General features: G+C 42.1%; 1 protein-coding gene across 4 annotated transcripts in view; it reads right to left on the reverse strand.

Moving 5' to 3' along the window:
* The window catches only part of FHIP1A (FHF complex subunit HOOK interacting protein 1A), a 275,581-nt gene that overhangs the window by 8,793 nt on the left and 242,420 nt on the right, over positions 1-24,368 (reverse strand). For all 4 annotated transcript variants that reach the window (XM_074396824.1, XM_010338606.2, XM_074396823.1 and 1 more), the window contains 5 exons: positions 22,755-22,834; positions 14,662-14,852; positions 10,881-11,999; positions 5,103-5,281; positions 4,615-4,753 (listed from right to left, as the gene is read on the reverse strand). In XM_074396824.1, the coding sequence (XP_074252925.1) occupies positions 4,615-4,753; positions 5,103-5,281; positions 10,881-11,999; positions 14,662-14,852; positions 22,755-22,834 (1,708 nt within the window). The remainder of the gene's footprint in view (positions 1-4,614; positions 4,754-5,102; positions 5,282-10,880; positions 12,000-14,661; positions 14,853-22,754; positions 22,835-24,368) is intronic.

Here is a 24,368-nt window from a genome sequence, read left to right on the forward strand (position 1 = left end):
TTCCTCTGCCCCCTACCCAAACAATCTCCTTACTCCTTATAAATCATTATATTCAAGTCCTTCATTATTTTGGCTGCTTCTTAGAATTCAGTACCATATTTCAACACTCTTCTCAGAGTGTTGCTTAACTGCAGTACTAAAAATTCTTGACATTTATAGTACTTTCCACATCTCACTACTATAGTCTTTAGTGTTAAAAAAAAAAACTTCCACTTTACTGCTTTAAATATCCTTTTACATTTAAACTTGTTACAGCTTTAATGCCATAAAGAACTGGAAAAGTTGCTGAGAATCTGTCTTCTGCTACCTTTCAGCAAAAATTCATGAACCGGCAACAGAGGGAGCACAAAAGTGTTGATGTCACTGAGGTGCATGTCAACCTTGGACAGTACTCTCCAAAGCACCCAGCAAAGCACACAAAGGAAGCTGGCCTACATTCCAATAGGGAATGGGACACTTGTGGACACCACTCCCAGACCAAGACCTGCACTGTTCATGCTCGTTCCTCCATCTGGAACTCCCTTCCCGGTTAGCACAATGGTTAAGACCACAGAGTCTGCCACTCGCTGGCTGAGTGACTTCAGGCAAGTTGCTTTACCTCTCTGTACTTGGATTTCTTCACCTGTCAAAAGCTCATAGAGTTGTTATAAGGATTAAATGAGTCAATAGGTATAAAGTACACAGGGACTTCTGGATGGGCGTCAGCTACCACATCATCCTCATCAATACAGTTGTCACCGACTTCACAATGAACTTCCAGTTTCCTGCCCCCAGAAGTCATTCCTATAGTCTTTATGGCTTCCTCTGCCCTCTACCCAAACAGTCTCATCTCATTCTAGCCGCCTCTTCATGTTATTGACCAACTAAGGCTGCATTGCCCTTCAGCCTTGCATTGTTTATGTTTTATCTCCTCTACTAGACTCCGAGCTTTCTCAGGGCTGAGCCCTATCTGATAACATGTCTTTAGCAACCCCTAACACACTTCCATATTCATAGAAGCTAATAAACATTTGCTGGATAAATGAGTGAAGGAACTGATCTCATCAGTCTTCCCTATTCCTGATGCTCCCTGCAGCTGCTCATACTCCTCATCTCCCCCATTCTCCTTCAAATTCATTCATTCTCTTCTCCCCTAAAAAGGGATTTTGTGGCTCATTTTTCTAGCTTGAGCTGTGAATAAAAAGTGTCACCGCTAAGGCTCATTTACTCCATATGAATCCAAGAATCATAATTGTCTTCACTAATGAAGGCAGGAGAGCACCCAGCGAGGGAGCCCAAGGTCTGGCTGGGTGAAGATCCATAGCATGGTTCCATCAGGGCTGCAGCACATCGACCCAGGCTCTCCTCCAGGGTCTGGGCCTTTCGGTATGTCATCAAGCACCATCAAATTCTCCATTCAAAAGCAACTCGACCTGAGTTATGGTCCCTACCTGGCCACCAACGCATCATAGAATGTCTCAGTTTCCATCTCTGTAAACTGGGGATATTAACTACCTGATTTCCCTTCTAGAATTAATGCACAGTAAAAGGGCTCTGAATATAAGTAAATACAAGGAACTGTTACTCTGTGGTATGGGAAGTATTTGAGTAGAAAAAGAAAGGCCTGGCAAGTGGCTGAACATTAGAGACCAACAGCTTCAAGAATAATAATGTGGAGCTGGCAACAGGATGTCCACTTGCTCTGGAGCAGTGGCCACACAGACTTTTACTGCTGTTGGAAGCATTAGTGAGGAGGCTCGTTTTTCAATGGGGCTGCCAGGAGGTGAAGGGAATGCAGTGCTTGCATGATGGAGCAGCTCTGGCTGCAGGCGCCTGAGTTACGCCCCTCATAAAAGGGTCCAACAAGCATGCATGAGCACCTGAAGAAAAAGGCAGGGCGGAGGGAAGTATAAATCAGTGTCAGAATTAGGAATGGTTTCTGAAATGTTGCCCTGGGTCTGAAAAGCTGCAACAGAAGGTTTTCAAGACTAATACTGGGAAGATTTCCGAAGCGGGGAGAAAGATATGTCATGTGTTCATCTCCCTGGCAGCAGCATTAGGCAAAGGGCAGAGCACATAGACACTTAGAAACCCAAATATTTGGCCCATTGCCATAATTCTTCATTGTAAACTGCTCTGTATCCCAGTGAGAACAGGCCTCCAAGATTTGACTCATTTACAGGAAATCACATCACAGTAAATGCTTCAGAAGTCAGTTCTGTACAAGGGGACAAGAAACTTTAATTCTGTCAGTTAAAGATGCTTTAAGTGGGGGGAAGTGGGTAACTTGGCTAACCTGGAAAAGTTAGAAAGTTAATCTGAAAAACTCAAATAAAAGAAAAGTATTATAACCAGAGAGAAGATTCTTATAGGTTAAAGCCCTGGAGTGTCACAGACCTTACCAAAAGGGCAAGAAACCCAGGTAACTAATCTGACAATCTTAGGCAGTGGGAACAAGTTCCCCCGGACACATATTCGGCAATCATGGCCACCAAACATTCTGTAACCAGGACAAGCCCAAGATGTGAGTGACCCCCGCTCCCCCTGAATGTGCTGGTTAAGGCTCAGTGTACCCTCTCATCTAGGTTGGTCAGTGTGTGCACATATCTCCTGGAATTAGCTTTGGCCAACAGAATGCTGCAGAATTGACCTTACGTGAGCTCTGAGTCTGAGCCTCAAAAGATTTTCTATGCTTCTGATCTCACTCTTGGAACCCTATTAACTATGACATGGACGAGCCTGGGCTAATCTGCTGGATAGTGAGAAACACTCCCATCACCCCCATCACTGCAGCCAATAGCCACAGATGTGAGTGAGGCCACCTTAGACATCCAGCCACCCACTGATGGCAGACACACAAGGAGAGTCCAGGCAAAATCAGCCTAGCACAGATCAGCAAAACACCCAGATGACCACACAGATTCATAAGCAATCATAAATGGCCTTGGGTTAAGCCAGTGAGTTTTTGCAATGGTTTACTATACTGCTAACTGGTGCATCTTCTCTCACAGGGTGGGTGGCAGCAGCATGCGCCCTATTCAGGAGGAACACAGCTCACACCATGATCACCCATGTATCTACAGAGGTCACATGGCGCCTGAGGTCCCCCTTCCCACGGAGATGCTGGGCCTCTTTCCTTCCACGAATGCCTTTGCCTGCTCTTCTCAAAGTCCAACAGCTTGAAGCCTGACTCCCCAATTTACCAGTGGCACATGGCCTACCTTTCTTTCAAACCCTACCTTGCTGTACCCTAAGGGCTCATCACAACCCAAGTTCTGGCTTCAGCTAGAAAGCACCTAAGAGATGTAGTACAAATCCTTCATTTAAAAGTCAAGGGACATGGGGCCTGTGAGGTAAAGCGACCAGGATTAAATAGCAGCACAGGGGCAGCATCAAGCCTTCAGAGTTCTGGGTTCTTTTCAGCTTCTTTGAAAGGTACAACAATTGCCCTGAGTTTCATTTCTGCCTCTCACTGCCAATCTTGTTTCTGATCACTTGCCTTTAGCCCAGGACTGAGAGCATTACTCTCTCCATTGTTCGTCTGCCACAAAGAAGCCTGACTGGTCTGTGTGTGGAAAAGTCAAAGCCAGTGCAATACGGGGCATTCCTAGTCTGCTCCTACCAAGGCCTAAGTCACAGCTCAGAGGTAAATGGTCAGCAAATCAGTCCGACCAGAGCTTAAATAAGGTAAAGCAGCAGTGGCGCTCTGAGCCTGGCCAGCCATTCTCAGCACTCCTACTGGCACCATCCCATCCTCTCACTCCCACTCCTCACTCTGCCTGGGCCCTGGCCTAACACCACCTCTAGAGCTCACAAAAAAAGGCACTCTCAGGGATTTTAGGCTGAGCATAAACTTTACTTCACCCAGTCCAAACAGTTTTTCTGTTTTGTTTTTTGTTTTGCCCCCTAGGGCCCTGAAGCACACTTAAATTTTTTGGCCCAAGAACCTCTGAAAACATAATAAAGAGAACACATGCCCTTCTCAGGAAAGGGCTACCCAAAAAGTGGCTCAGGGAGTGCACATAATGCCTCCTTCTGGCCCATGTGTGCTTTGTTATTTATTCTAGCCTGGTAACACTCTACACGTCAGCTCCTTCCAGGCACCACTCTCAGTTAAGAAAACAAAAGCCCCTCGAGACCCTCCACAGAGGAAACGGGCCAAATGTGAACAGAGCAGAGCTATCTTTAGGTTTAAGAATGCTAGGCCTGTAATCCCAGCACTTTGGGAGGCCAAGGTGGGTGGATCACAAGGTCAGGAGATCGAGACCATCCTAGCTAACAAGGTGAAACCCCATCTCTAATAAAAATATAAAAAGTTAGCCGGGCATGGTGGTGGGTGCCTGTAGTCCCAGCTACTCAGAAGGCTGAGGCAGGAGAATCACTTGAACCAGGGAAGCAGAGGTTGCAGTAAGCCGAGATCATGCCACCATGCTCCTGCCTGGGTAACAGAGTGAGACTCAGTCAAAGAAAAAACAGAACGCTAAGAGGTGGCTCCTCCCTGTTGCATAAAAATGAAAATATCTCTGAATGCTTCTAGGGTTCATAAGCCAGTGCTGCATCTGTGAAGTGAGGCCAGTAGGCTAGGAACGTGGAGGAGGAATTTAAGGAGGGCAACTGTGAAGAAACCTAGCTTACCTTTGGTTAGTGCTGCAGGGGTAATATCAGACATGTCCACACGGAACAGCAGGTATTGCTGGGCTTGTATGAGGAGTCCTGGGAAGTCTCTCTCCACAGAAGCAAACTGTTCTATCTTGTTTTTCACAGATGCAAGGACCTGTCAAAAACAGCATTACCGATGTTCATGCCTCACAGTGAAATTCCACTCTCAGTTATCAATATATCTTGCAGGTACAACCCTCTTTATGGGAACTATTATGATGTTAGACATTTGCTCATTTTTAACTGCCTGGGTATTCTGCATAGGGCACCCTCAAAACATCAAACTAAATGTAGCTCTGCAGTTTGTCTAGAATAAACTACATAGTGAACTTAATAGGACAGGGAAGGAAAAATGAATTAGAGCAGAGGAATCTTTGAAAAACAAAATAACAGAGAGAAAGAGAAGCCCTGCAAATCAGCAACCACAAAATCAACAGGTATGGATGTGGGCTCGGCTAACATACCTGATAGAGAGAGCGGACGCTTGGCTGGAAGACCATGTTGGTGTTGAGCAGAAAGGAGCGCAGGAGTGGCTGGGGGTAGCTAGCTAGCTGAGTAATGATCCCAATAAGCAGCAAATTCACATGTAAAGAGTTCTCCAGCATGTTCTCCAGCTTTGACAGGACCACGCTGATGAATGGACCTGCCAGAAGAACACAAGGCTTCAGGGCTGGCTGGACTCCCAGGGATGCCTTTCCCCACCAACTGCAGAACCATTGGTGCCACAGCTCCCAAACCACCACAGGCCCACAGGTGCAAGTCAGACGTGGCAAATACGGCCGAGTTTTCTCCTGCCTCAAGACCAAAACCGAAAACAAACCACCATGGCAAAAAGAAAACAGGAAAATATGCATGGCTACTGACATTTTGACTCTGTGAGCAGTTTTGATACTTATTAAAATTATCACAGACCTGGTAAAAAAAAATAATAATTTAACTTTTTAAAATTAAAATATACTTTTCTACATTGTTCCTGTATTTCTTGGGCCTGCCAATGCTTAAAGCATGACAGTCATCATCTCATGATGCCACGGACACAGGGTTTCATGTAAGCACTAGAGGCCATTAAGTCTTGGTAATGAAAAGTCTCTGTAAAAGACACCAAAAATGCACAAACTATGTTTATCAAATGATAAACATAGTGATAAACAAAGTGATACCGTGAACCGGGGTTGCCTATCTTGAACAAGCACACTGAGAAAAAATTGATTTTGTCAAGTGTCGTAATGTGGAACAATTAAAAAAAAAATAGACAGGTGAGAGGTGGAGGAGCCCCTGGATATAAGCTTAGTAGCCTTGGCAATTTGGTAACCACACTAGAATTTTCAGAGGAGAGAGAAAAGGGTGTCAATTTGGGGAGATATAGTTTGGCATGTCATAAATTTCTTAAAAAAGAAAATCCATATGACTACAAAAGCAGTCCTTTTTTAAAAGCAGTTAATAATTAGTCATAGAAAAGCAGTCCATTAAAAAATAATAGGCAAAAAGATGTTTCTGATACTTAGGGTCACTAGAAAATATGCTTTACGTTTGAGTTCACTGAAGGCAGGGAAAATCAAAAATAAATCTGGCATTAATAAACTTACTTGAAGATACTTTAAATTTTTACCATAAACGCGTTCTGTTCAACACAATCAATGAGAATTTTGCATTTCCCTGGTGGAGCTATTGATGATGCTACTAAACCATGGCATTTATAATGAAAGCACATATACCTTGATAGATAAGCCACGCCTTCTGAAGATATCACCAACATTAATATGAGTTTAACAAAAACATACTTCATCACAAGATGCTTCATTCAGAAGCCCTGGTAACATGAAAGAGTAAAAACCCTTTGCAAGGAAACAGAAGCTATGTCTGAGGAATGAGAAGGCCAAATTGAAACCTTTACCACTCAGGGGAGAAAAAGGAACTGCAATATTCCTGTCTCCAGGAACACTGAGGATGTCTCTAAGGGATCGAACACAAGAGGCACCAGCCTCTCATGTGTGGCATTTAGCCTCAACTTCCATTCCTTCGGATGGGAGGCAGGGGTCTTTAGTCACTTTCGATGACATAGGAGGTCAATGAACTCTTCGGATAGAGAGTCTTTGAAGACGCTTACAAACAAAACTGGGAGACTTTGCCAAACACATTTGGAAACTCTGGATAGGGACCCCAGTTTGAAAGCAACTAATGGTTTTCCCATAAAGAACCCCAGAAATGTCACTGGTAAATCTTCTTACAGTATCACAACACAGACCTAGAGGGAGAAGACTGCTGTCCTCAACTTCCTCTCACCTGCTCCCCTGCAGTCCCTGGCTCAGCACGTTTCCTTCCAGATAGAGCAAAAGCAGGTGAATTAAGACACACTTAGGTGAGCAGAGTCTTCTATAAAATATGTGACCCTAAAATGATCCCTCAACTTCTCTTTCCCAGCCCAGACTGTGCCTGGCCACATCCAGCCATCCTATAAACTCTAAATACTGCTGACCATGCAGTGACCATCCACAGGATATCACTACCATAAGGGGTGAGGTGAGGGGCACACAAGCTTGAATCCCATGCCCTGTGGAGAGGAAGATCGTGTCATCATTGACTTATGTGAATGACGGAATATTATTAGGTCAAGGCAAGTAGACTGTAATTATACAAATGGAGTCCACTTTGACATCATAATTAGTGTCCACTAATGAAATGACTCCTAACTCCTTGGGCATAAGCAATAAAAAAAATGTATTAAAACTTTCAAATTCATACTTTAGTCTTAGTTTCTAGCACTAAATAAAATGCTGCTTAACAAAAAGCATGTAAGCGGATCTAGTAAGCAGCTGAAAATCAAAAGACTTAGCACAACTCAGGAAGCCACAGGTGTGTCTGGGGGATGGTGGTTTCATTTTCTTCCCACATCTCCCAGGAGGACAAACTCCCTGCCTCACAAACTATTACATTTTTCAAGGTCACTGAGCCTATCTCACTGCCCCTCCCTGTCACCGGCTCACTGCTCTCCCCTGTCCCCCTGCCTCGATTGAGCCTGCACCCTCTTCCTGCACTTCCCCTGTCCAAGAATGGAGCTGCCGTCGATTCTGTGCCTCTGCTCTGTGAATTCTGTGGATGCATCTCCTGATGTGGACCTGAAACCCGCCTCCCCTGCCTCCACTGCCTGAGGTCAGTCTCATCATTTCTGGTCTGGACTCCAGCAACAGTATTTCTATGTTAACAGAGATTGAATTATTACTGAAAACATTTATTAAGCACATCCTATCTGCCAGGCAGTGTGCTAAGCACTTTTCATGTATCAACTCACTCAATATTCAAAACAACCCTAGGAAGTATATTTTTTATTTATCCCCATTTAAAGAGAAGGCAGAATGCTAAGTGAACCCAGCTTGTAAATAATAGAGTCAGAATTTTAATTCACACCACCTGTTCCAGTGCTCTTAACCAACATATTATCTTGCCTGCCAAGGAGAGGGGACAAGGGAGTGTGTGTGTGTGTGTGTGTGTGTGTGTGTACTAGTATTTTTAACAATACACCCTGAAGACCACACCTCATATCAACACTAAGCTGTCTCATCTCAGGACCACAAAATATTAGATTGCTAGGGTGTTGCACAAGCAAGCCAGTCTCCTACTAGTGGGCATTTGGGTTGCTTCTGGCCTTTTTCTATTCTAAACAATGCTGCAATGAGCACCTTTGTACATATATCTTGGCACATAAGTGTGAATACAGCTCTGAGGACGTTTCTGGAAACAGAATTACTAGATAAGAGCATTGGCACGTTCTGAATACTGATACAGCAATAAGGGTATCTCACTTGTTTTTCCTGGCACCAACCTCTCCCCACTCCAGTGCTCTCCCCACACTCCTACCAAAGCTGGCCTTTTTCAGATTCAGTCACATCATCCCTCAACTTTAAACTCCAAGGGCTTCTTAAGAGCCAGGGCACAAGGTTTCCATTCCTCAGCTTGGCCTAAAGGCCCCCTAGAAGCTGGCACCAACCAAGCTTTCTGCCTTCCTCCTTCACCTCCCATACCATGTAATCCAAGCAGTCACACCCCACAGACTGGAGGGCTCTTCAGTCTCGCTCCTGCTGTCTCCTCTGCCTGTACTATCATTCTCACCTGCTTTTACTTGGAGACTTCCCTGCACTGTCCATGCCCCTCCTCTTTTAGGCCATTCCCCACTCCCCTCACTAGGTTCCCCTTGGACTTGGCATATGACAACTAGTAATGCATTTCTCACTAAGAGAGCACACATCTATGTTCGGGTCCCTTCTGAAGGTCTGTGAATTCCTTTAATTTTGTATCCTTATTTCCTAGCATAGAACCTGCCAAACATCAGGGGATCAATAAAAGATTGCTGAATACATGAATAAATAAAATTAGACAAATGGAATGCTTTGATTTTGCTGGGAAATGAACTCATTTCAGTGGAAATCAGATGCCCTGGAGAGAAGAAGTTAAGCCTAATGCTACAGAACACACTCAGAAGTTTGGAAACTACAAAGCACACAAAGTTAGGAAGAGAGAAGATGATTCCTAAAGCTGTGTACAAAGTTCAAAGGAGGAAAGAGGCAAGGTTTTAGCTACAATTACCTGTATGTATCAAAGAGCTCGCATTATCTTTTGTCAGTTCTCAGGTGTATTATATGTAAAATATTGATGTTACTTAATAAGGTGTTGGATTAGCTTTTTATTCTTGCCCTGAGCTCTACTTTCTTTCCTCTATTTACACACTTCCAGGAATGAAGCTCCTCTGTAAGAAAGCTGGCATTCTAAAGAATAATCTTCATACCCATGGGTAGCCCAGATGTCCCACAAGAAGGCAAGCTGTGACAGGATAGGTTACTGCTGCTCTTTCCGAGTGAACTCTCCCAGTTCCCTCCTCCCTGTCCCCCTTATCAACTGGGAAAAGTGAGATTATCTAATCCATTTTACTTATGATTGACTGACTGATTGAATTTTAATTAAAACTCATTCACACTGAAACGTTATCTCAACTAGAACCGCAAGCCTTTAATTGTGGAATTAAAAGCTTTTTCCTGTATGTATAAATCTTCAGGCATCAGTAAATAGATGAATAAGTATCGGAGGAGGAGGCTGGAAGAGCTCCTTGAAATCACATAGCCTACTTGGCTAGCTGGACTGGAAGGCAATCTGTTTTCATCTATCTGGGGTTATTGCAAGAGGTAGGAGCACAGTCCCTCCTCACCAGGCTTCTCCTGGGAGTTACCTGTCATAAAATGAACGATGACCTCCCAGTATCTCATTCAGTCCTCATAAGGGCAAACGGAGGGCCCGGGATGCTAAAGCCACATGCTGCTAAATGGTAGAGGGACTCACCCCGGCCTGGCTCCGAGGCCACCGTCACCCTCCATTGCTACCATCGTTCAGCCCCTCTCCTTGCTACCTGAACACCATCCAGTGGTCCCACCCTGGCCCTCCCTGAGCTTCCTGAGCCCTCTCATCTATGGCACTCCCCTCTGCACCAGGATTTGTAGATGCAGATTTTGTTGGCTAATATTTAATGATGTTTACTGTCATAATTCCTCACCCCAATCTGCCTATCTGTATATCCAGTCCTATCCCTTCATCTCTTGCTTGATTTCTACCTGTTCCTGGGGGTGTATCATTGAACACACCCACTCTTTCAAAGAGCTATTAGTTTATGTGGTCCACATTACTTATTTTTAGATAAAGATTTTGTGATTCTCTGAAATGAGCTCTCAGGCAAAGGCGCGGCTAACCCCAATGCCTCTGATGTGTGTGCACAGCTACTGTCACCCAGCAAGGACTCTGAGCTCCTATTCTGTGCTCTGTTCACTGTTCCAGTGCTAAAGATAGAGCTCCACCCTCACAGAGCATACATTCTAGTGGGGGAGACAGTCATTTGTTAAAAGTAAATGTAAATAAGTGCTAAGGAGAAAAATAGGTGACACTAGAATAAATAAATAAATAAATATAAGAAGTCTGGATTCTTGTGTGGTTTAATCAGTCCTACTACTTTAACATTGACACAGCAAAAGAAGTTACTAAATGATAAAATCTAACCCCTAATTTGAGGAATAAATAAGATAATCATTGCAAGAATGACAAAATAAAAAGAAAATCACCCCCTTTGCTCTTTACAAAAATATGTTCAGCCCTCTGTTAGATAAACTGGGAATATTCCTCACCTTTGCCTACCTTACTTTCCTGTTCCAATATGTACAAATACTTTCAAAAGCAGAAACCACAAGGCAATTTAAGATTGTCACCTGTGAATGGGGTGCTTTGAGTCCTCACGGGATGGCGACTGGCAAAGGCAGTCTCGTCTCTCCCCTCAAATGGGGAAGGCACAGTCTCTACAGCAGGCATTTCCGCTATAAAAGAGTCAAAGTCATCCTCCACCTCTTCTAGCTCCTTCTTCCCCTCCTCCTCCTTTTCTCCTTTACTGTCTTCTTCCTTCCCTTCTTCCTCCTTTGTGAGAAGCAAAGGATCAGGTGTGGGGAAATTCTGTTCCATCAAGCCCTCAGCACCTGAATCCAGCTCTTTAATGATTCGGTCATACTGGGCAATAAGATCCTCACTCTCTGGTTTAGTGGCCATCAGGTTAGAGCTGTGCTCTGCCTCAGGGGCAGGAGAGGCTAACTCTGAGTTGGATTCTGGGGCTGCTTCAGGCTCTCTGGGCTCACTGTGAAATGGGTCTGAATTGTCCCTATTGCATTCCTCCTCTGAATCTGTCTCTGGCTGGGGGCTAAGAAGGGGGCCATTATTGATGGGGACACTTTGAACTTCAGCCTGGGTTTCAGCTGGTAGCCTAGCAGCTTTCTCCTGAGAATCCCTCGCATCCTCAGAGTCCTTCTCAGCACACAGCCTGTACACTATCACATCATCTTGAAAGTCTGACTCTTCGATGTAGGACCCTTTAAAGAGCAGGATGGCATTCTTCTTCATCTCCTGGATGTGTTTGGGGGGATCGATGGGTGCTGGGGGGCCTGAAGCTTCCAGATCGTCATAAGGCCCCAGGGAGCCCACGTCAGCCCCTGAGGAGATTCCAGTGTCGTAGCTGTCATCCCATTCTAGCTCTGTCTGGCCCTTATCCTTTCTGGGAGCCAGCTGAGGTCCCGTCTTCCTGTGGAGTTGCTGGGGTAGCCCAAACACAGGGCAGGCCGAGCTCACACTGCCCTCCTCTGTCAGACTCTGAAGAAATGTCTCAGGGCTGGGGAAGTCACCATCATACAGGGCAGACCAGACACGGCAGTCCCTCATACAGCGGAGGATGTTGGTGTGGGCCTCCCACAGATACTGCAGGTAGCTGATATCCAGGGCTTTCCCGTACTCCACAATGCAGGCTGACTGGGAGAATGCTTCGGGGAATGGCCGCTCCACAGGCCCTGCACAGGAGGCAGAAGATGGTCAGAATAAGGGAGGTGTAAGTCAAAGGTAGTGGATGGGAGGGGTGACTCATTCAAGCTAAGACTGTGTCTTGCTAGCTACTTTGGGTCAATTATGTCTGAATAAATGACCTCTGAATAATAAAAAATGGCTAGATCGTAAGAAGCAAAGACTAATAATAGAAACTCTACCCTCACAGAAGATGGAAAACCAATACAACCAGTCAGACAGTGGCTATAGCCAATGGAAAACTATGATCTGGTATGAGTCATTAGAGAAAGAAGAGCTAATGATAGCAACCTCTCAGGTTGTTGAGAGGACTAAATTAGGTAATACACCTGATATATTACCTGCCACAGAGTAATGACCTTAGAGTTTTTTGCTTTGAATCTGAAGTGGAAGGCTGGTATATCCATTAATGTGAGAACCAGAATTTTTTGTAGAAAAATCCTGGTTTTTGGAAAAGCCTATTAATTCATTCTGCCTTCCTGGGGACTATTGGGGATGTTGATATTATTAAATGGTCTCTTAGAGTAAAATCATATTCACTACAAAAATCATTTTAACCTAAGAATGCTGCTTATGTTACCATGACGGCCTTTGATGTTAAAACTTCCAACTTCACTACTGAAATAGCTGTAAAAACATCTGCCTGTTTTCCCTCAAAAGAAAAAGACTCAGGGAAAAATATATTTTCTATCATTTCTTAAACATCTAGTATGCTGCAGGTGCTTTATCAATGCTATCTAGGTTAATTCTCCAAATAATCCCATATGGTAGATAATATTTTCTCCATTTTCAGATAAAGAAATTGAGGCTCAGAGATGAAAGAACACCCAACCCAAATTGAAGAGCCACAATTCAAGCACAGGTGATTTCACACCAACCTCCATTCTTACTTCAATTGCAAGCCTCGTGTCTCTTCATGCTCTAAATCTCTACCAGACTGGGTCAGAATTGAGCCTTTAAGGATACCCATTTCCAGGGCTTTAGAGGTGGACATAATTCATATTTTACAGCTCTACTGCTAAAAATGTTAGTGTTTATCTCTCATCTACGTTATGTAAAAAGACGTCAAATACTACTGCTAGCAATCTTTATTGAGCACTTACGACATACCAGGCAGTCTTCTAAGAGCTTTACATGTCTTCACTTGCTTTCCTGAGAATAACCCTTTGAGGTAGGTATTATTTTACAGATAAGAAAAAAAGTTTAGAAAACTTAAGTAATTTGCCCAAGAAAGTAGCAGAAACCACGAAGCAGAACCTGAGTCTTTGCCCTGCTACTTTCTTGGGCAAGTTATTTACTCCTGTACAATAATTACTCTGGCTAGCTAGCTGGCTATGCACCACCCATCTATTAGGGCATTTGTCTGCTGTAAGGCAACCCCAGAGGCAGGAGAGTGGAAAGAACATGGCATCTGGAGTCAGAGAACCTACGTAGCTGTATAACCATGAACAAATCAATTCCTCTCTCTGAGTTTGTTTGTTCATCTGTAAAATGGGAATACTACCTTCTTCAAAGCATTAAAAGTGATCACACAGGAAAAGAAATTGGCAAGTTATGGACAATCATATGTTTAACTCTAATTTTGAATTCTGAGGCAAGGATTCTTGAAAATCTTTCTTGAAAAAGCTTTCATAGTAAATTTTAAAAGATATCAATTTTTAAATATGTTTTAAATAATAACTTTTAGGTACAAAAATATAAGACATCCATACTAACAGGAAAATACAATTAAGATACAGTTACATAAACTGCTAATTTTCATGTATCTTTATATAAAGACCAAGACAGTAAGACAACCTTAGTTTCTAGAAATTACATTAATAACAAATGTACTGACATTTTCTTAGTCAAGTAACCCAGCTTTTAAATATACTTTATCTAAGAGGATTGTAGCTGGGTGGACAGAATGACATTGTTGGGGTGGATATCAGAATATAGACCAGAAACACTTAACAACAGGACTGGGCATTTCCTGGTGGTCACAGGACATGCAGAATGTTCCTGAATTGAAACAGCCATATGACCATCAAAGATACACATATGCCCCCTTGTTGCAGCTGCCTGCCAGAGGACCAAGGTTGATAGAGATGGCCATTTCAATTTTGCTTGTATGAGGTGAACTGTAGCTGGCAAATAGCACCTGAGTATCATAACCCCTGTAAAGGATTTATGAAAGCCTTCCTCATTAGGTCAATCAAATGCATCCGATTTTGCTGTCATATCACAAATTGCAAGTTTTATAGGGATATATGATATGTAAATCCTTATGACAGATTCCTATAGCAGCTTATTTTAGAAATTAAAATAAGGGCTGATTGTGTCTTAGCAATAGCCATTTCCACACCTCTCACTTCCATCTTGTTTTCGAAGACATGCTAGCACATGTTTTCACATTCGACTCTGAGGATCCCACTAGAAAGTCCACGTAAAATAAAGATCTGGGAATACTAGGTAATGTCTGGGCACTTCAATGAATACTGATTACAAAGTGTCCATAACTCCTTACAAAGCAGAAAAGGATCCCAACTAGTCATTCATAAGAGAAATGGGAGCCACTACATAATTCCCTGTCCACCCAAAGGGACACATATCCCAAGGTGAGATGGAATTGGCATCCTTTTTGTTTAAAGATCATCACTAGTGTGTTCCTACCTGAACTGTCATGCATACACTTTGACCAGAGAATATAATCCCTCTCTTGGTTTCCAAGCGTCAGAGTGATCCCGCTGGAGCAGCAGACAGGAGTCAAGGCGAGCAGCTTGGCTGCAGAAACAGAGTAACAGTCTCTCTCCTTCACAGCCCACCTCTGACTGAGCATCATGTGATTGCAGGGGATCAGATACCTAGAAAGACAAAAAGAACCAGCATTTTGTCTCTGCAATGTCTTGAACCATTACTGGAACTAACTAAACCATAATAGGGCCTCCTGTGGCCAGGGGCAGACCATCTTCTCCCAAATCTCAACTGATCAACTCACCAGCCACCAAGGTTCACTCCTTTGCTTAATTTCTTCTGAAAGAACAATCTCTTTGCAAAGAACTTAATGGTCTTTACAATTTAGCCTCCAGGAACTTCTTTATCTCTTAAAGGATCCCTCTTCACCTCCATGCCTTTGCACCCACTGTCACCTTTACCTGGCTTGTGCTGTCCCCTTTTCTTTACCTGACAAATGCCTTTCATTCTACAAAGTCAAGCTTCAGTGTCACCTTCTTTGGGAAGGTTTCCTGGCTCTTACTCCAAGACAAAGCTAATCTCTCCCTCCACTATGCCCATGGGCCTCTATTAAGCACTATTACCTTGTATCACAATTACTTCAGTGTCTACCTCCTCAATATAATGTGCTACCACAGCAAGAAGCTGCTTCAATCATTTCTCTTATAATCCCAGAAATTCTGGCTTCTAGCAGGCACGGAATGGCAGGAGCAAATCATCACTCCATAGTGTAAACATCTTCTTATATTCTCATGGGTGACCAGGAGGAAATATAATGGAAGACGACTCACTGAAGATCACTGTCCCCCATTTCACACAAAACACTTTTGGTTGGTGATCAAAAGCATCTTAGTATCATTATGAACCTGGGAACAAGAAAACCTGAGTAACCATTTCTGACATACCTGGAGCACATCAGTGGGCCTCATGGCTAGAATAAAGTGTGTTTAAATGACTTACTTTCTTTACCGGGGAAAAAAACTTACTGCTTATTTAAACAAAGATGGAGCAAATGGGATAAAGAACTCGTAGCCAGAGCCAAGCATCACATATGTGTGCAGGATCCAATTACAGATGAGTTCAAGCCCTTATGTGAACAATCACAACCTTTCAATCAGCCAGAACGTTTTTGCTTCTGTATTCAGCATTTGAGAAAGAAACAGTGCAGAGAAAAACAAGCTAAAATTAAGATTTTCATTAAAAAAGATTAAAAAGTACAACTTTCAGGCCGGGTGCAGTGACTCACACCTGTAATCCCAGCATTTGGGAGGCCAAGGTGGGCAGATCACCTGAGATCAGGAGTTTGAGACCAGCCTGGCCAACATGATGAAACCCTGTTTCTACTAAGAATACAAAATTAGCGGGTAAGAGGTTGCAGTGAAATGAGATCACCCCACTGCACTCCAGCCTGGGCAAGACAGAGTAAGATTCCATCTTGGAAAAAAAAAAAAAAAAAAAAAAGGACAACTTTCAGGTCATGTCTTCAGGCCTGTAAACATTCAACCATCTCCCACATCTCCTATTGATCCAAATGAGGAAAACCTGTTTATATTCATGACTGATTGGCTGCAAGAGCCAGAGTCAGAGAGGGAATAAAGATTCCACTCTCTTTGTGGTACTTTACACTGAAGGTTTTAATAATACTTTCCAGGTATGATATGGCAAACTTGCCACTTAACCTTCAGTTCTCAGAAAAAGCAAACCATCTAGGCAAGGCAGCCCTCATCCCCTTCTCCTACTGTCCCCATAGGCAGATATATACTCTTAACCTGCTATCAGTAAGAACCAGACACACCCGCAAGTCTGATATGGTGGCATCTGTTTTCATAAGCTCAGATTCTTGAAAGTAGAAGGTTACAAGAACAAAAAGGAAAGTATGGAACAGGGGACAAGTCTGTTCTGATTCTTGGCTTAGCTTTGGGAACTTAGCAATGAGGAAAAATGGATGTTACAGGCAGAAAATAAAGGAGCTCTTTTTCTAAGGATATCTGTGAGTAGAGATGCTCTGGTGACCAGGAATAACACAGGAGAGAGAAGCACCCACATCTGTGTGAACCCACCAGCTGTGAACAAAGCACAGCTGGACCAGGGGCAGGGGGTGGCAGGGTGGGAATAGAAAGCAGCAGCAGCAGAAGGGATCAGAGCAGAAGAGGAAACCATGGCAGATGCTGCTGTGGGAACTGTAATGGGAGATTTGTTCATGCATATATGTAACACTCCTCACTTGGGGGTGGAGTACAGTGCTTCATGCCTATAATTCCAGCATTTTGAAAGGCTAAGGTGGGAGGACTACTTGAGGCCAAGAGTTCAAAACCAGCCTGAGCAACACAGCAAGATCTTGTTTCTATACAACATACAAGAGTTAGCCGGGTGTAGTGGTGTGCACCTGTAGTCCCAGCTGGTCGGGAGGCTGAGGTGGAAGGATGACTTGACCCTAGGACGCAGAGGCTGCAGCGTGCTACAACTGTACCACTGCACTCCAGCTTGGGGGACAGAGTGAGATCCTGCCTCTAAAAAAAAATTAATAAATAAACCAAAAAGACTTCTCATTTGGTGATCCCTAGAAGTGACAGGTGATACTTTGTGTGTGTGTTGGGGGCAGGGGTGGGTCTGAGGTTTTATATGAGGTAGCTGGGGTGAGAGCTGAGAAAACCTGTCCTGTAGCCATTGGTGTGAACTCTTCCTATAGGCTGGTGAGGCCGAAAGAAATTCAGATTACACAGGATTTACTGTATACTTATTTTGGTCATTAATTATTTAATGATAAATAATTGTAAACTGCTTCAATGCTTTTATATACTGCTGGAATAGCAATGACTGCTTACAGCTCAAACCAAGCATATTTCATGATTTAAGCTGATATACATAGATATTTAATTCTTTGTTTGAAATATTAAAAATGGCTGGATCAAAGCTAATAAAGCTGTTTATCAAATACCACCAGTGGGTAGCTTGAAACTATATTAGAATAAAGAGTTACTGCGAATTTGCAACTTTACAAATGCTTGCTTTCAGGAGAAACTAAGAATTTTCTTCTGAATAAATCAATCAAGGGAGATCCCCTATTGGTTGAAAGAGAGAGTCTATGAAATTGGAAATGGGGAGCCTGTTCAAATGAATAACCCACCAGTATTCTGAATAACAGTTCTCAGAAGTCATTGTGTTAAGTGAAATAAGCCAGCAGAGAAAGACAAATATCGCATGTTCTCTTCATACATGGGAGCTAAAATAGTGAATCTCACAGAAGTAAAGAGTAGAATGGTGGTTACAGAGGCTGGGAAGGGAAGAGGGAAGAAATTAGTTAAGGGGTACAAAAATACAGCTAGATAGAGTGCTAGTATTTAATAGTACAGTAGAGACATTATAGTTGACAATAATTTATTGTATATTTCAAAATAGCTAGAAAAAAATAATTGTAATGGTCCCAACAGAAAGAAAAGATAAATACTTGACATGATAGATATCTTAATAATCCCGATTTGATTATTACACAGATATAAACATGCATCAAAATATCACATGTACCCCCAAAATATGTGCAACTATTATATATCAATTTTTAAAAGAAAAAAAGCCCTGGTTCTGCTGTATCTTTAAAATAAAGGATCATCCCAGAGGAAAGAATAGGAAAAACAGACCTTGCTCCTCTGTGTCTGTCTTTTCAACATTTACAGGAAAAGATTAGAAATAGAATGAATGCCAGACTATCCCCAAGTGTCAAATATCAAAATGAATTGGTTGTCAATAGCAGAAAAATCACTTAGGAATTTAGTATGGGTATTTATTATCAAACTATCTTTTCATTTATACTATATTTATTTTGTTTGAGGATTTGAATTCACGAAACTATAAAAATAACCAGAGACTAATAATCTGACTTTAGAGGTCCAGATTATGCAAAGCCATCCCTCAACACAGCAGGAAAACATATCGTCCTCCCTGATTTTCATTATTGCCCCAACCCTCTACAATCCTAGGCTTATTTCTTACTTTCTTGGATATTGGTCATTAAAGTAAACTATCAACACTTCTAAAATAATTCAGTGACAATCAATTGATAACAAAGCACACATACTGCCCTATGCTACAGTGACCATAAACACAAGCAAAACAAGGCAGTGAAGTACAATGAGCTAAGTTAAGTGCTTCTTCTGAGATGATGATAACCTCAACAGTACACCAATAGGCAAAAATCTACAAAGCAATGTTAGTGAATTCAAAAAGATCATCTGTGATTCAAAGAAGTAGAAGTTCTGGCCATATTTCTCCTCTTCATTTTCCCTAGGCTGGCAGGCTTTACAGGTTTTTTTTTTTTTTTTTTTTTTTTTTTCCATCTCCTCCAGACTCCTATCTCCTATGCAAGATGAAAATGTTCCTGAAGTATACACACAGCTTCTCTTCAGGCGAAACAACCTCTATCTGAACACAGCAGGCAAGGCAGTTCATAACCCTGACAATGAAGCAGTACTTCTGAAAAAAACTCTCTAACCAGAATATTCAGAAATAGCATTCAATGTAGTAAGCAATTAAATTTTGTCTCAACTGGGAGGTTCCAAGAGCATGGCAGAGATTTGTTACTTCACTGCTTGTCAGCATTTCCTGCCTGCCTTTGGCCTATCATATGTCACATCCGTGGAGGTGGACAATTTCTCCTTGGTTTTCTGCTCACTAAAATGTCTTTGGGGGTACCTTATTTCACCTTACTTTTCTGATATTTTGCCAAATGAAAGAAACTAGTATCAGTTACAAATGGATCATCATTTTGAAATGTTGGTATTTATGAGTATTTGGGTTGTAACAAAAATTGACACATAGTTATTATTTATTTATCACATGACAAATACCTTCATTAAATGCAGTCACATAATCTTCACTGCTCGACTGCCTCTCAGATCTGCAAGTTTATCATGTATATTCAAATGACTTCAGTGGCAGCGACAAACAAAAAGGATGGATTATAAATCTATTTTTTATGTCCCTTAAAATAATGTTTAAATGACTTGAAGAATAAAGATTTTTTAAGGTCTTTGCTTTTCGCACAAATTCTAAATCAGGAAAGAATTATTTTCATTAGTTTAAAATGTCCTTTCTAAAAAATTACCTCCCTTAAATGTGTGTAATACTTTACAACAGGGGTGTGTAATTTTTTGGCTCCCCTGGGCCACACTGGAAGAAGAGGAATTGTCTTGGGCCACACATAAAATACACTAGCACTAACAATAGCTAAAAGAAGAAAAAAATTGCAAAAAAACCTCATAATGTTTTAAGAATGTTTATGAATTTATGTTGGGATGCATTCAAAGCCGTCCTAGGCCACATGCAGCCCGCAAGCCACAGGTTAGACAACCTTGCTTTACAGCATTTCAAAACATTTTCACAGACACCACAGTTGATCCTCCCAATAACCCTATGAGGTAGCATATTCCAAAACCAGAACAGGTCGAGTCAAATCAGTAGTGTAGAAGAAGGAGACCAGGAGCCAGTGTTTTCTTGCATGCCTATGATGTGTCCAACCAACTTCTGTGTATGTCCTCTCAGTTTCTCACTTGGTGGATCCCCCCAGACACCACAGCACAATTAGAAACAGAGGAAGTATTCAATTAAGAGCAAGTATATTATTGTTGTTATTATAACTATTGCCCTCATTAAAGAAACTTGGGCCCAGAAAGCCTACGACCAAGCAGTCAAGCCCATCTCCTAACCTCAGTTCTGGCATTTTCTTTTTTTATTCCATTTAGAACTTGTGATAACATAACATTCAGGCACTTTCCCGGGATATTTGTCCTCACCCACCCTAGAAATGACTAGCCCTGACTTGAACATATATGTATCTCAACCATGAGCTGATTTCTTCATTTTTATAACGTGCAGGTCTGGGTCTCCAGAGAAGCCCTTGCTGATGCCATCTCTGAGGACACTTTTTTAACACAACAAACACCACTATGTGAGCAGTAAAAGGGTGATTACAGCTAACCTTGTAAAGGTCACTGAACAGCCAGCAAGCAAGAGCTTCTGCCACCTGGACTAAATCTGACCTGGTGACCCAGAGTTGCGAAGCTCTGCACCTCCAGACCAAGGCCAGGCTTCCAAGTACACTGAAAAAGACAGCCACTTTTCCTGCCATCAAAGAAGCAGTATTTCAGAATTTAACATTTAAATGCCATCTGGTTTTACCCACTTTGGAGTAAAAGCCTGGTTTTTGGCACTAAAAATGGCTTTGCCAAGTTGTTCTGGATTTCATTCAGGCCTTGCTAATTCATTCTGTCATATATCAGTAGAGGCTTGATGAGGAGCTAACATAATCTTTTTAGGACAGATAACTAATGCTCTACCCAGGCTATCCAGGGTGTTTCTTTATGATTGGATTTGTTTTCTGCTAATCCTTAAGATTAGTTACTGATGACCTAATCTAAAACCCTAAAAAGTTCAAAAACTCTTTTAAACTTAAAAAAAATAATAGGTGATAGTCTTCCAACAATTCTGTAAGGCCCTCCACAATACGCCACTGCCAGCTTTCTCAGATTTATTTTATAATCACTCTCTTTTGCAAGATGTTATGCCTGCACAGCACCACTCCTCAAACAAAGTGGTTCTCCAACTTAATAGTACATCAGAATCCCCTAGAGAGTTTGTTAAAACATGGCTTGCTGGGCCCTAACCCCAGAGTTTCTGATTCAGTAGGTCCAAGAGGAGACCAAGAATTTGCATTTCTAACTATTTTCCAGGATCACACTCTGACATCCCTGGCTTTTCCAGAGCTACCTATTTGGAAATGCTATTGCATTCACCCGGAATGTCTTCTTAGTAACCTCTACTCAAATCACGTCAAAACCCCAATGTGGACTAGGGAAAGTTCAGGTTTCCTCCCTCTTCCCCACTCTCAGCCCCATCCACCCTTATTCCCCAGGACTGGTCAAAGGAAGGATCAGGGAGTCCACTAAGGAAAGAGGAGCGGGGAGTGCATGCTGGAGAACCCTGGTAGTCCCGCTTTTTCCTTTTTGCTTCTACATCACCAGAAGAGCATGTAAGAGCACAAACCCTGGCAACTCTCCCTCTGGAGCTCCTGTCAGCCCTAGCCCTTAGCTCCTCTCTCAGCTATGGAGCCACATTCTCTTTGGGTCCATTTCCTACAGTGCTGGGGTAGGGTTTCACTAGAGTAGTCAACCCCAAGATTCAGGATCTGGGTTTAACGAAAAGAAGGAAAGACGTGCATCATGGTCTAACTGGGGGTTTCTAGAGTTCTGTGCTGAGATTCGGGGCTCAATCATGAGCTAATAAGGAAGCTTCATTGCTTTACTTCAAAGAAACAGATGCTTCTCACAGGGTTCCAGAGAAGAAGAGGCACTGCTGGGCCAAGGCAGGATTTGGTGTTCCTGAGTCCCCTATTAAATTGCCAGATGAATGTCTTCTTAATAGCTGTGCATCTTGACTCCTAATACTCGTCTTCAAATCCCAGCCACTTCCTAAAACCATTCCCACCTGTGCTTCTATCCCAAGGACACACCTTTGCTACCTTATATATAAGTCCTTTCCAGTTCACAGCAAATACTCATCAAATTTTTACTGAATTTAACTGAAGCATACTGATTAAAGAGGATACATTGGGTGTGTGCAGTTATCAAAGCAGAAATCAAAGAAATTACATATCAAAAGTATTTTATATTTGGAAAACTTGCTTTTAATAGCAAAAGTCCCCTCTAAATGCACTTCAGGAGAAAGACATTCAGCCACAGACCAGAATAGCTTTTATAATACTTCTGAACATTTTCAAGCATTCTATCTATAATTTCCAGGAGCATATTTACAATAGAATACAATATGGCCCTCTAAAAACTTTTAATAGTACAAATAAAATTAATCTTGGGAAACAATGCAGAAAATAAATTAATGTTCTTGAAAATTTTTTTCCTTAGACATGTGGTCCCTATTTAGCTTATATGACTGAAGTAATATAAAGTATATAAATAAGATAAAGTATATGAATATAAAGTAATGTTAAGTTTGAAGTGAATTTTTCTTTAAAGGAAACTCACCTTAGAACTAGCTGTAACATCACATCTTCACAATGTAAACCAATGAGAGTTCTGAATAATGCCAGGGACACCACACAAAGCTGGGAAGCAAGAGACACATATTCTAGTTCAGATGTTGGAACAATAACTGTACTCCCCACAGATGGTAAATAAATCAGAATTACAAAATAAAATGGCCTTTTTATTTAGCAGTTTTGATAAAAAGCATGCTGTTGCCAGAGAGAACGTGTATTCAGGATATCAATTCTCCTGTAGGATTTGATTAGAAAGCCAGTGTCTGGAATTATGCCACTGTGCAGAATTACCCTCCTACAAAAATGCCTGTGCTCCTATCTCCAACTTTTAAAGATCCAGACAGATAAGCATTCCCTCTACAATTCTCCAGTTTTCTTTCTTTCTCTCTCTCTCTCTCACACACACACACACACACACACATACACACACACACACACACACACACTCACTCTCACACTCCTGGTTTAGGTAATTTGTTTTCCTGAGTTATTTTCAAATATGACATTAGTTATTTACAAAACAGGGCTCACAGAAAATTGCATATAACCTAGCCAAGTCTCCCTTCAGAGTTCTTAGCCTCAAGCTCAGCTCTTCTCTTGGCTTTGGGGCAAACATTTTCCTTGGCTCCATTTCCCATTGTGCTGAGGGTAAGATAATGTTCTTTTCAAAGATGTTCATTAAAAAACAAGACTTCTATCAATCTCTGATTTCCAAAAAGAAAAAGTAAACTGCCAAATAGGGGAGATACCCAAAGGTGTATTGTAAAATCTTTGTACCCTTTTGAGAGTAAGCTTTTATCAATTTACTGGGCAATTTAAGTAATTTTAAGCTCTCATTCTTTGTACAGGAGAATAAATGCTAGTCCAGGTATCCCCAAACTTTTTACACAGGGGGCCAGTTCACTGTCCCTCAGACCATTGGAGGGCCACCACATACTGTGCTCCTCTCATTGACCACCAATGAAAGAGGTGCCCCTTCCTGAAGTGCGATGGGCGGGGGGCGGGATAAATGGCCCACGGGCCGTAGTTTGGGGACGCCTATTAGTCTGTCTTCCAGGCAAGCTGGGCTTAAAATCTAGCCAATGAAATCCACAACAAGGCTGCAAAGAAAGAGTTGTACTTAGCCTAATCCAAAACATCTCTTGGTCTCAGGGCAGGTCATGTACTTGCAGTTAGCTAGAAGCAATATACTCTGTTCCCATTACCACGTCTTTGCATATGTGGTTTCATTACCGGCAATGCCTTTTCCTGACTCCTCCACTGTCTATCAAGTCTTAGCTAAGGCATCACCTCCCTTAAGAAATCTTTCTGTTCTGTCTCACAAGATTACCATCCAACACCTCCTTTCCCCAGCTTAGTTAGGTTTCCTTCTTATCTATTGCCACAGTATCCCCTGCAAATCACTGTTACTTTATCAGATTACACAGTAATCGTATATAACAATTACATAACTGCTCACTGTTAAGGGTGAGCAGCAGAGTACAGAGTGTATCTGTCTTTTTATTATTGAGCTGTAGGAGGTGTTTACTCTGTATACAAAGTACCTTATCAGATATATGATTTGCAAAAATTTCCTACCACTCTGAATTATCTTTTCAAG

This window comes from Saimiri boliviensis, chromosome 3 (assembly GCF_048565385.1).
Source record: "Saimiri boliviensis isolate mSaiBol1 chromosome 3, mSaiBol1.pri, whole genome shotgun sequence".
NCBI lineage: Eukaryota > Metazoa > Chordata > Mammalia > Primates > Cebidae > Saimiri > Saimiri boliviensis.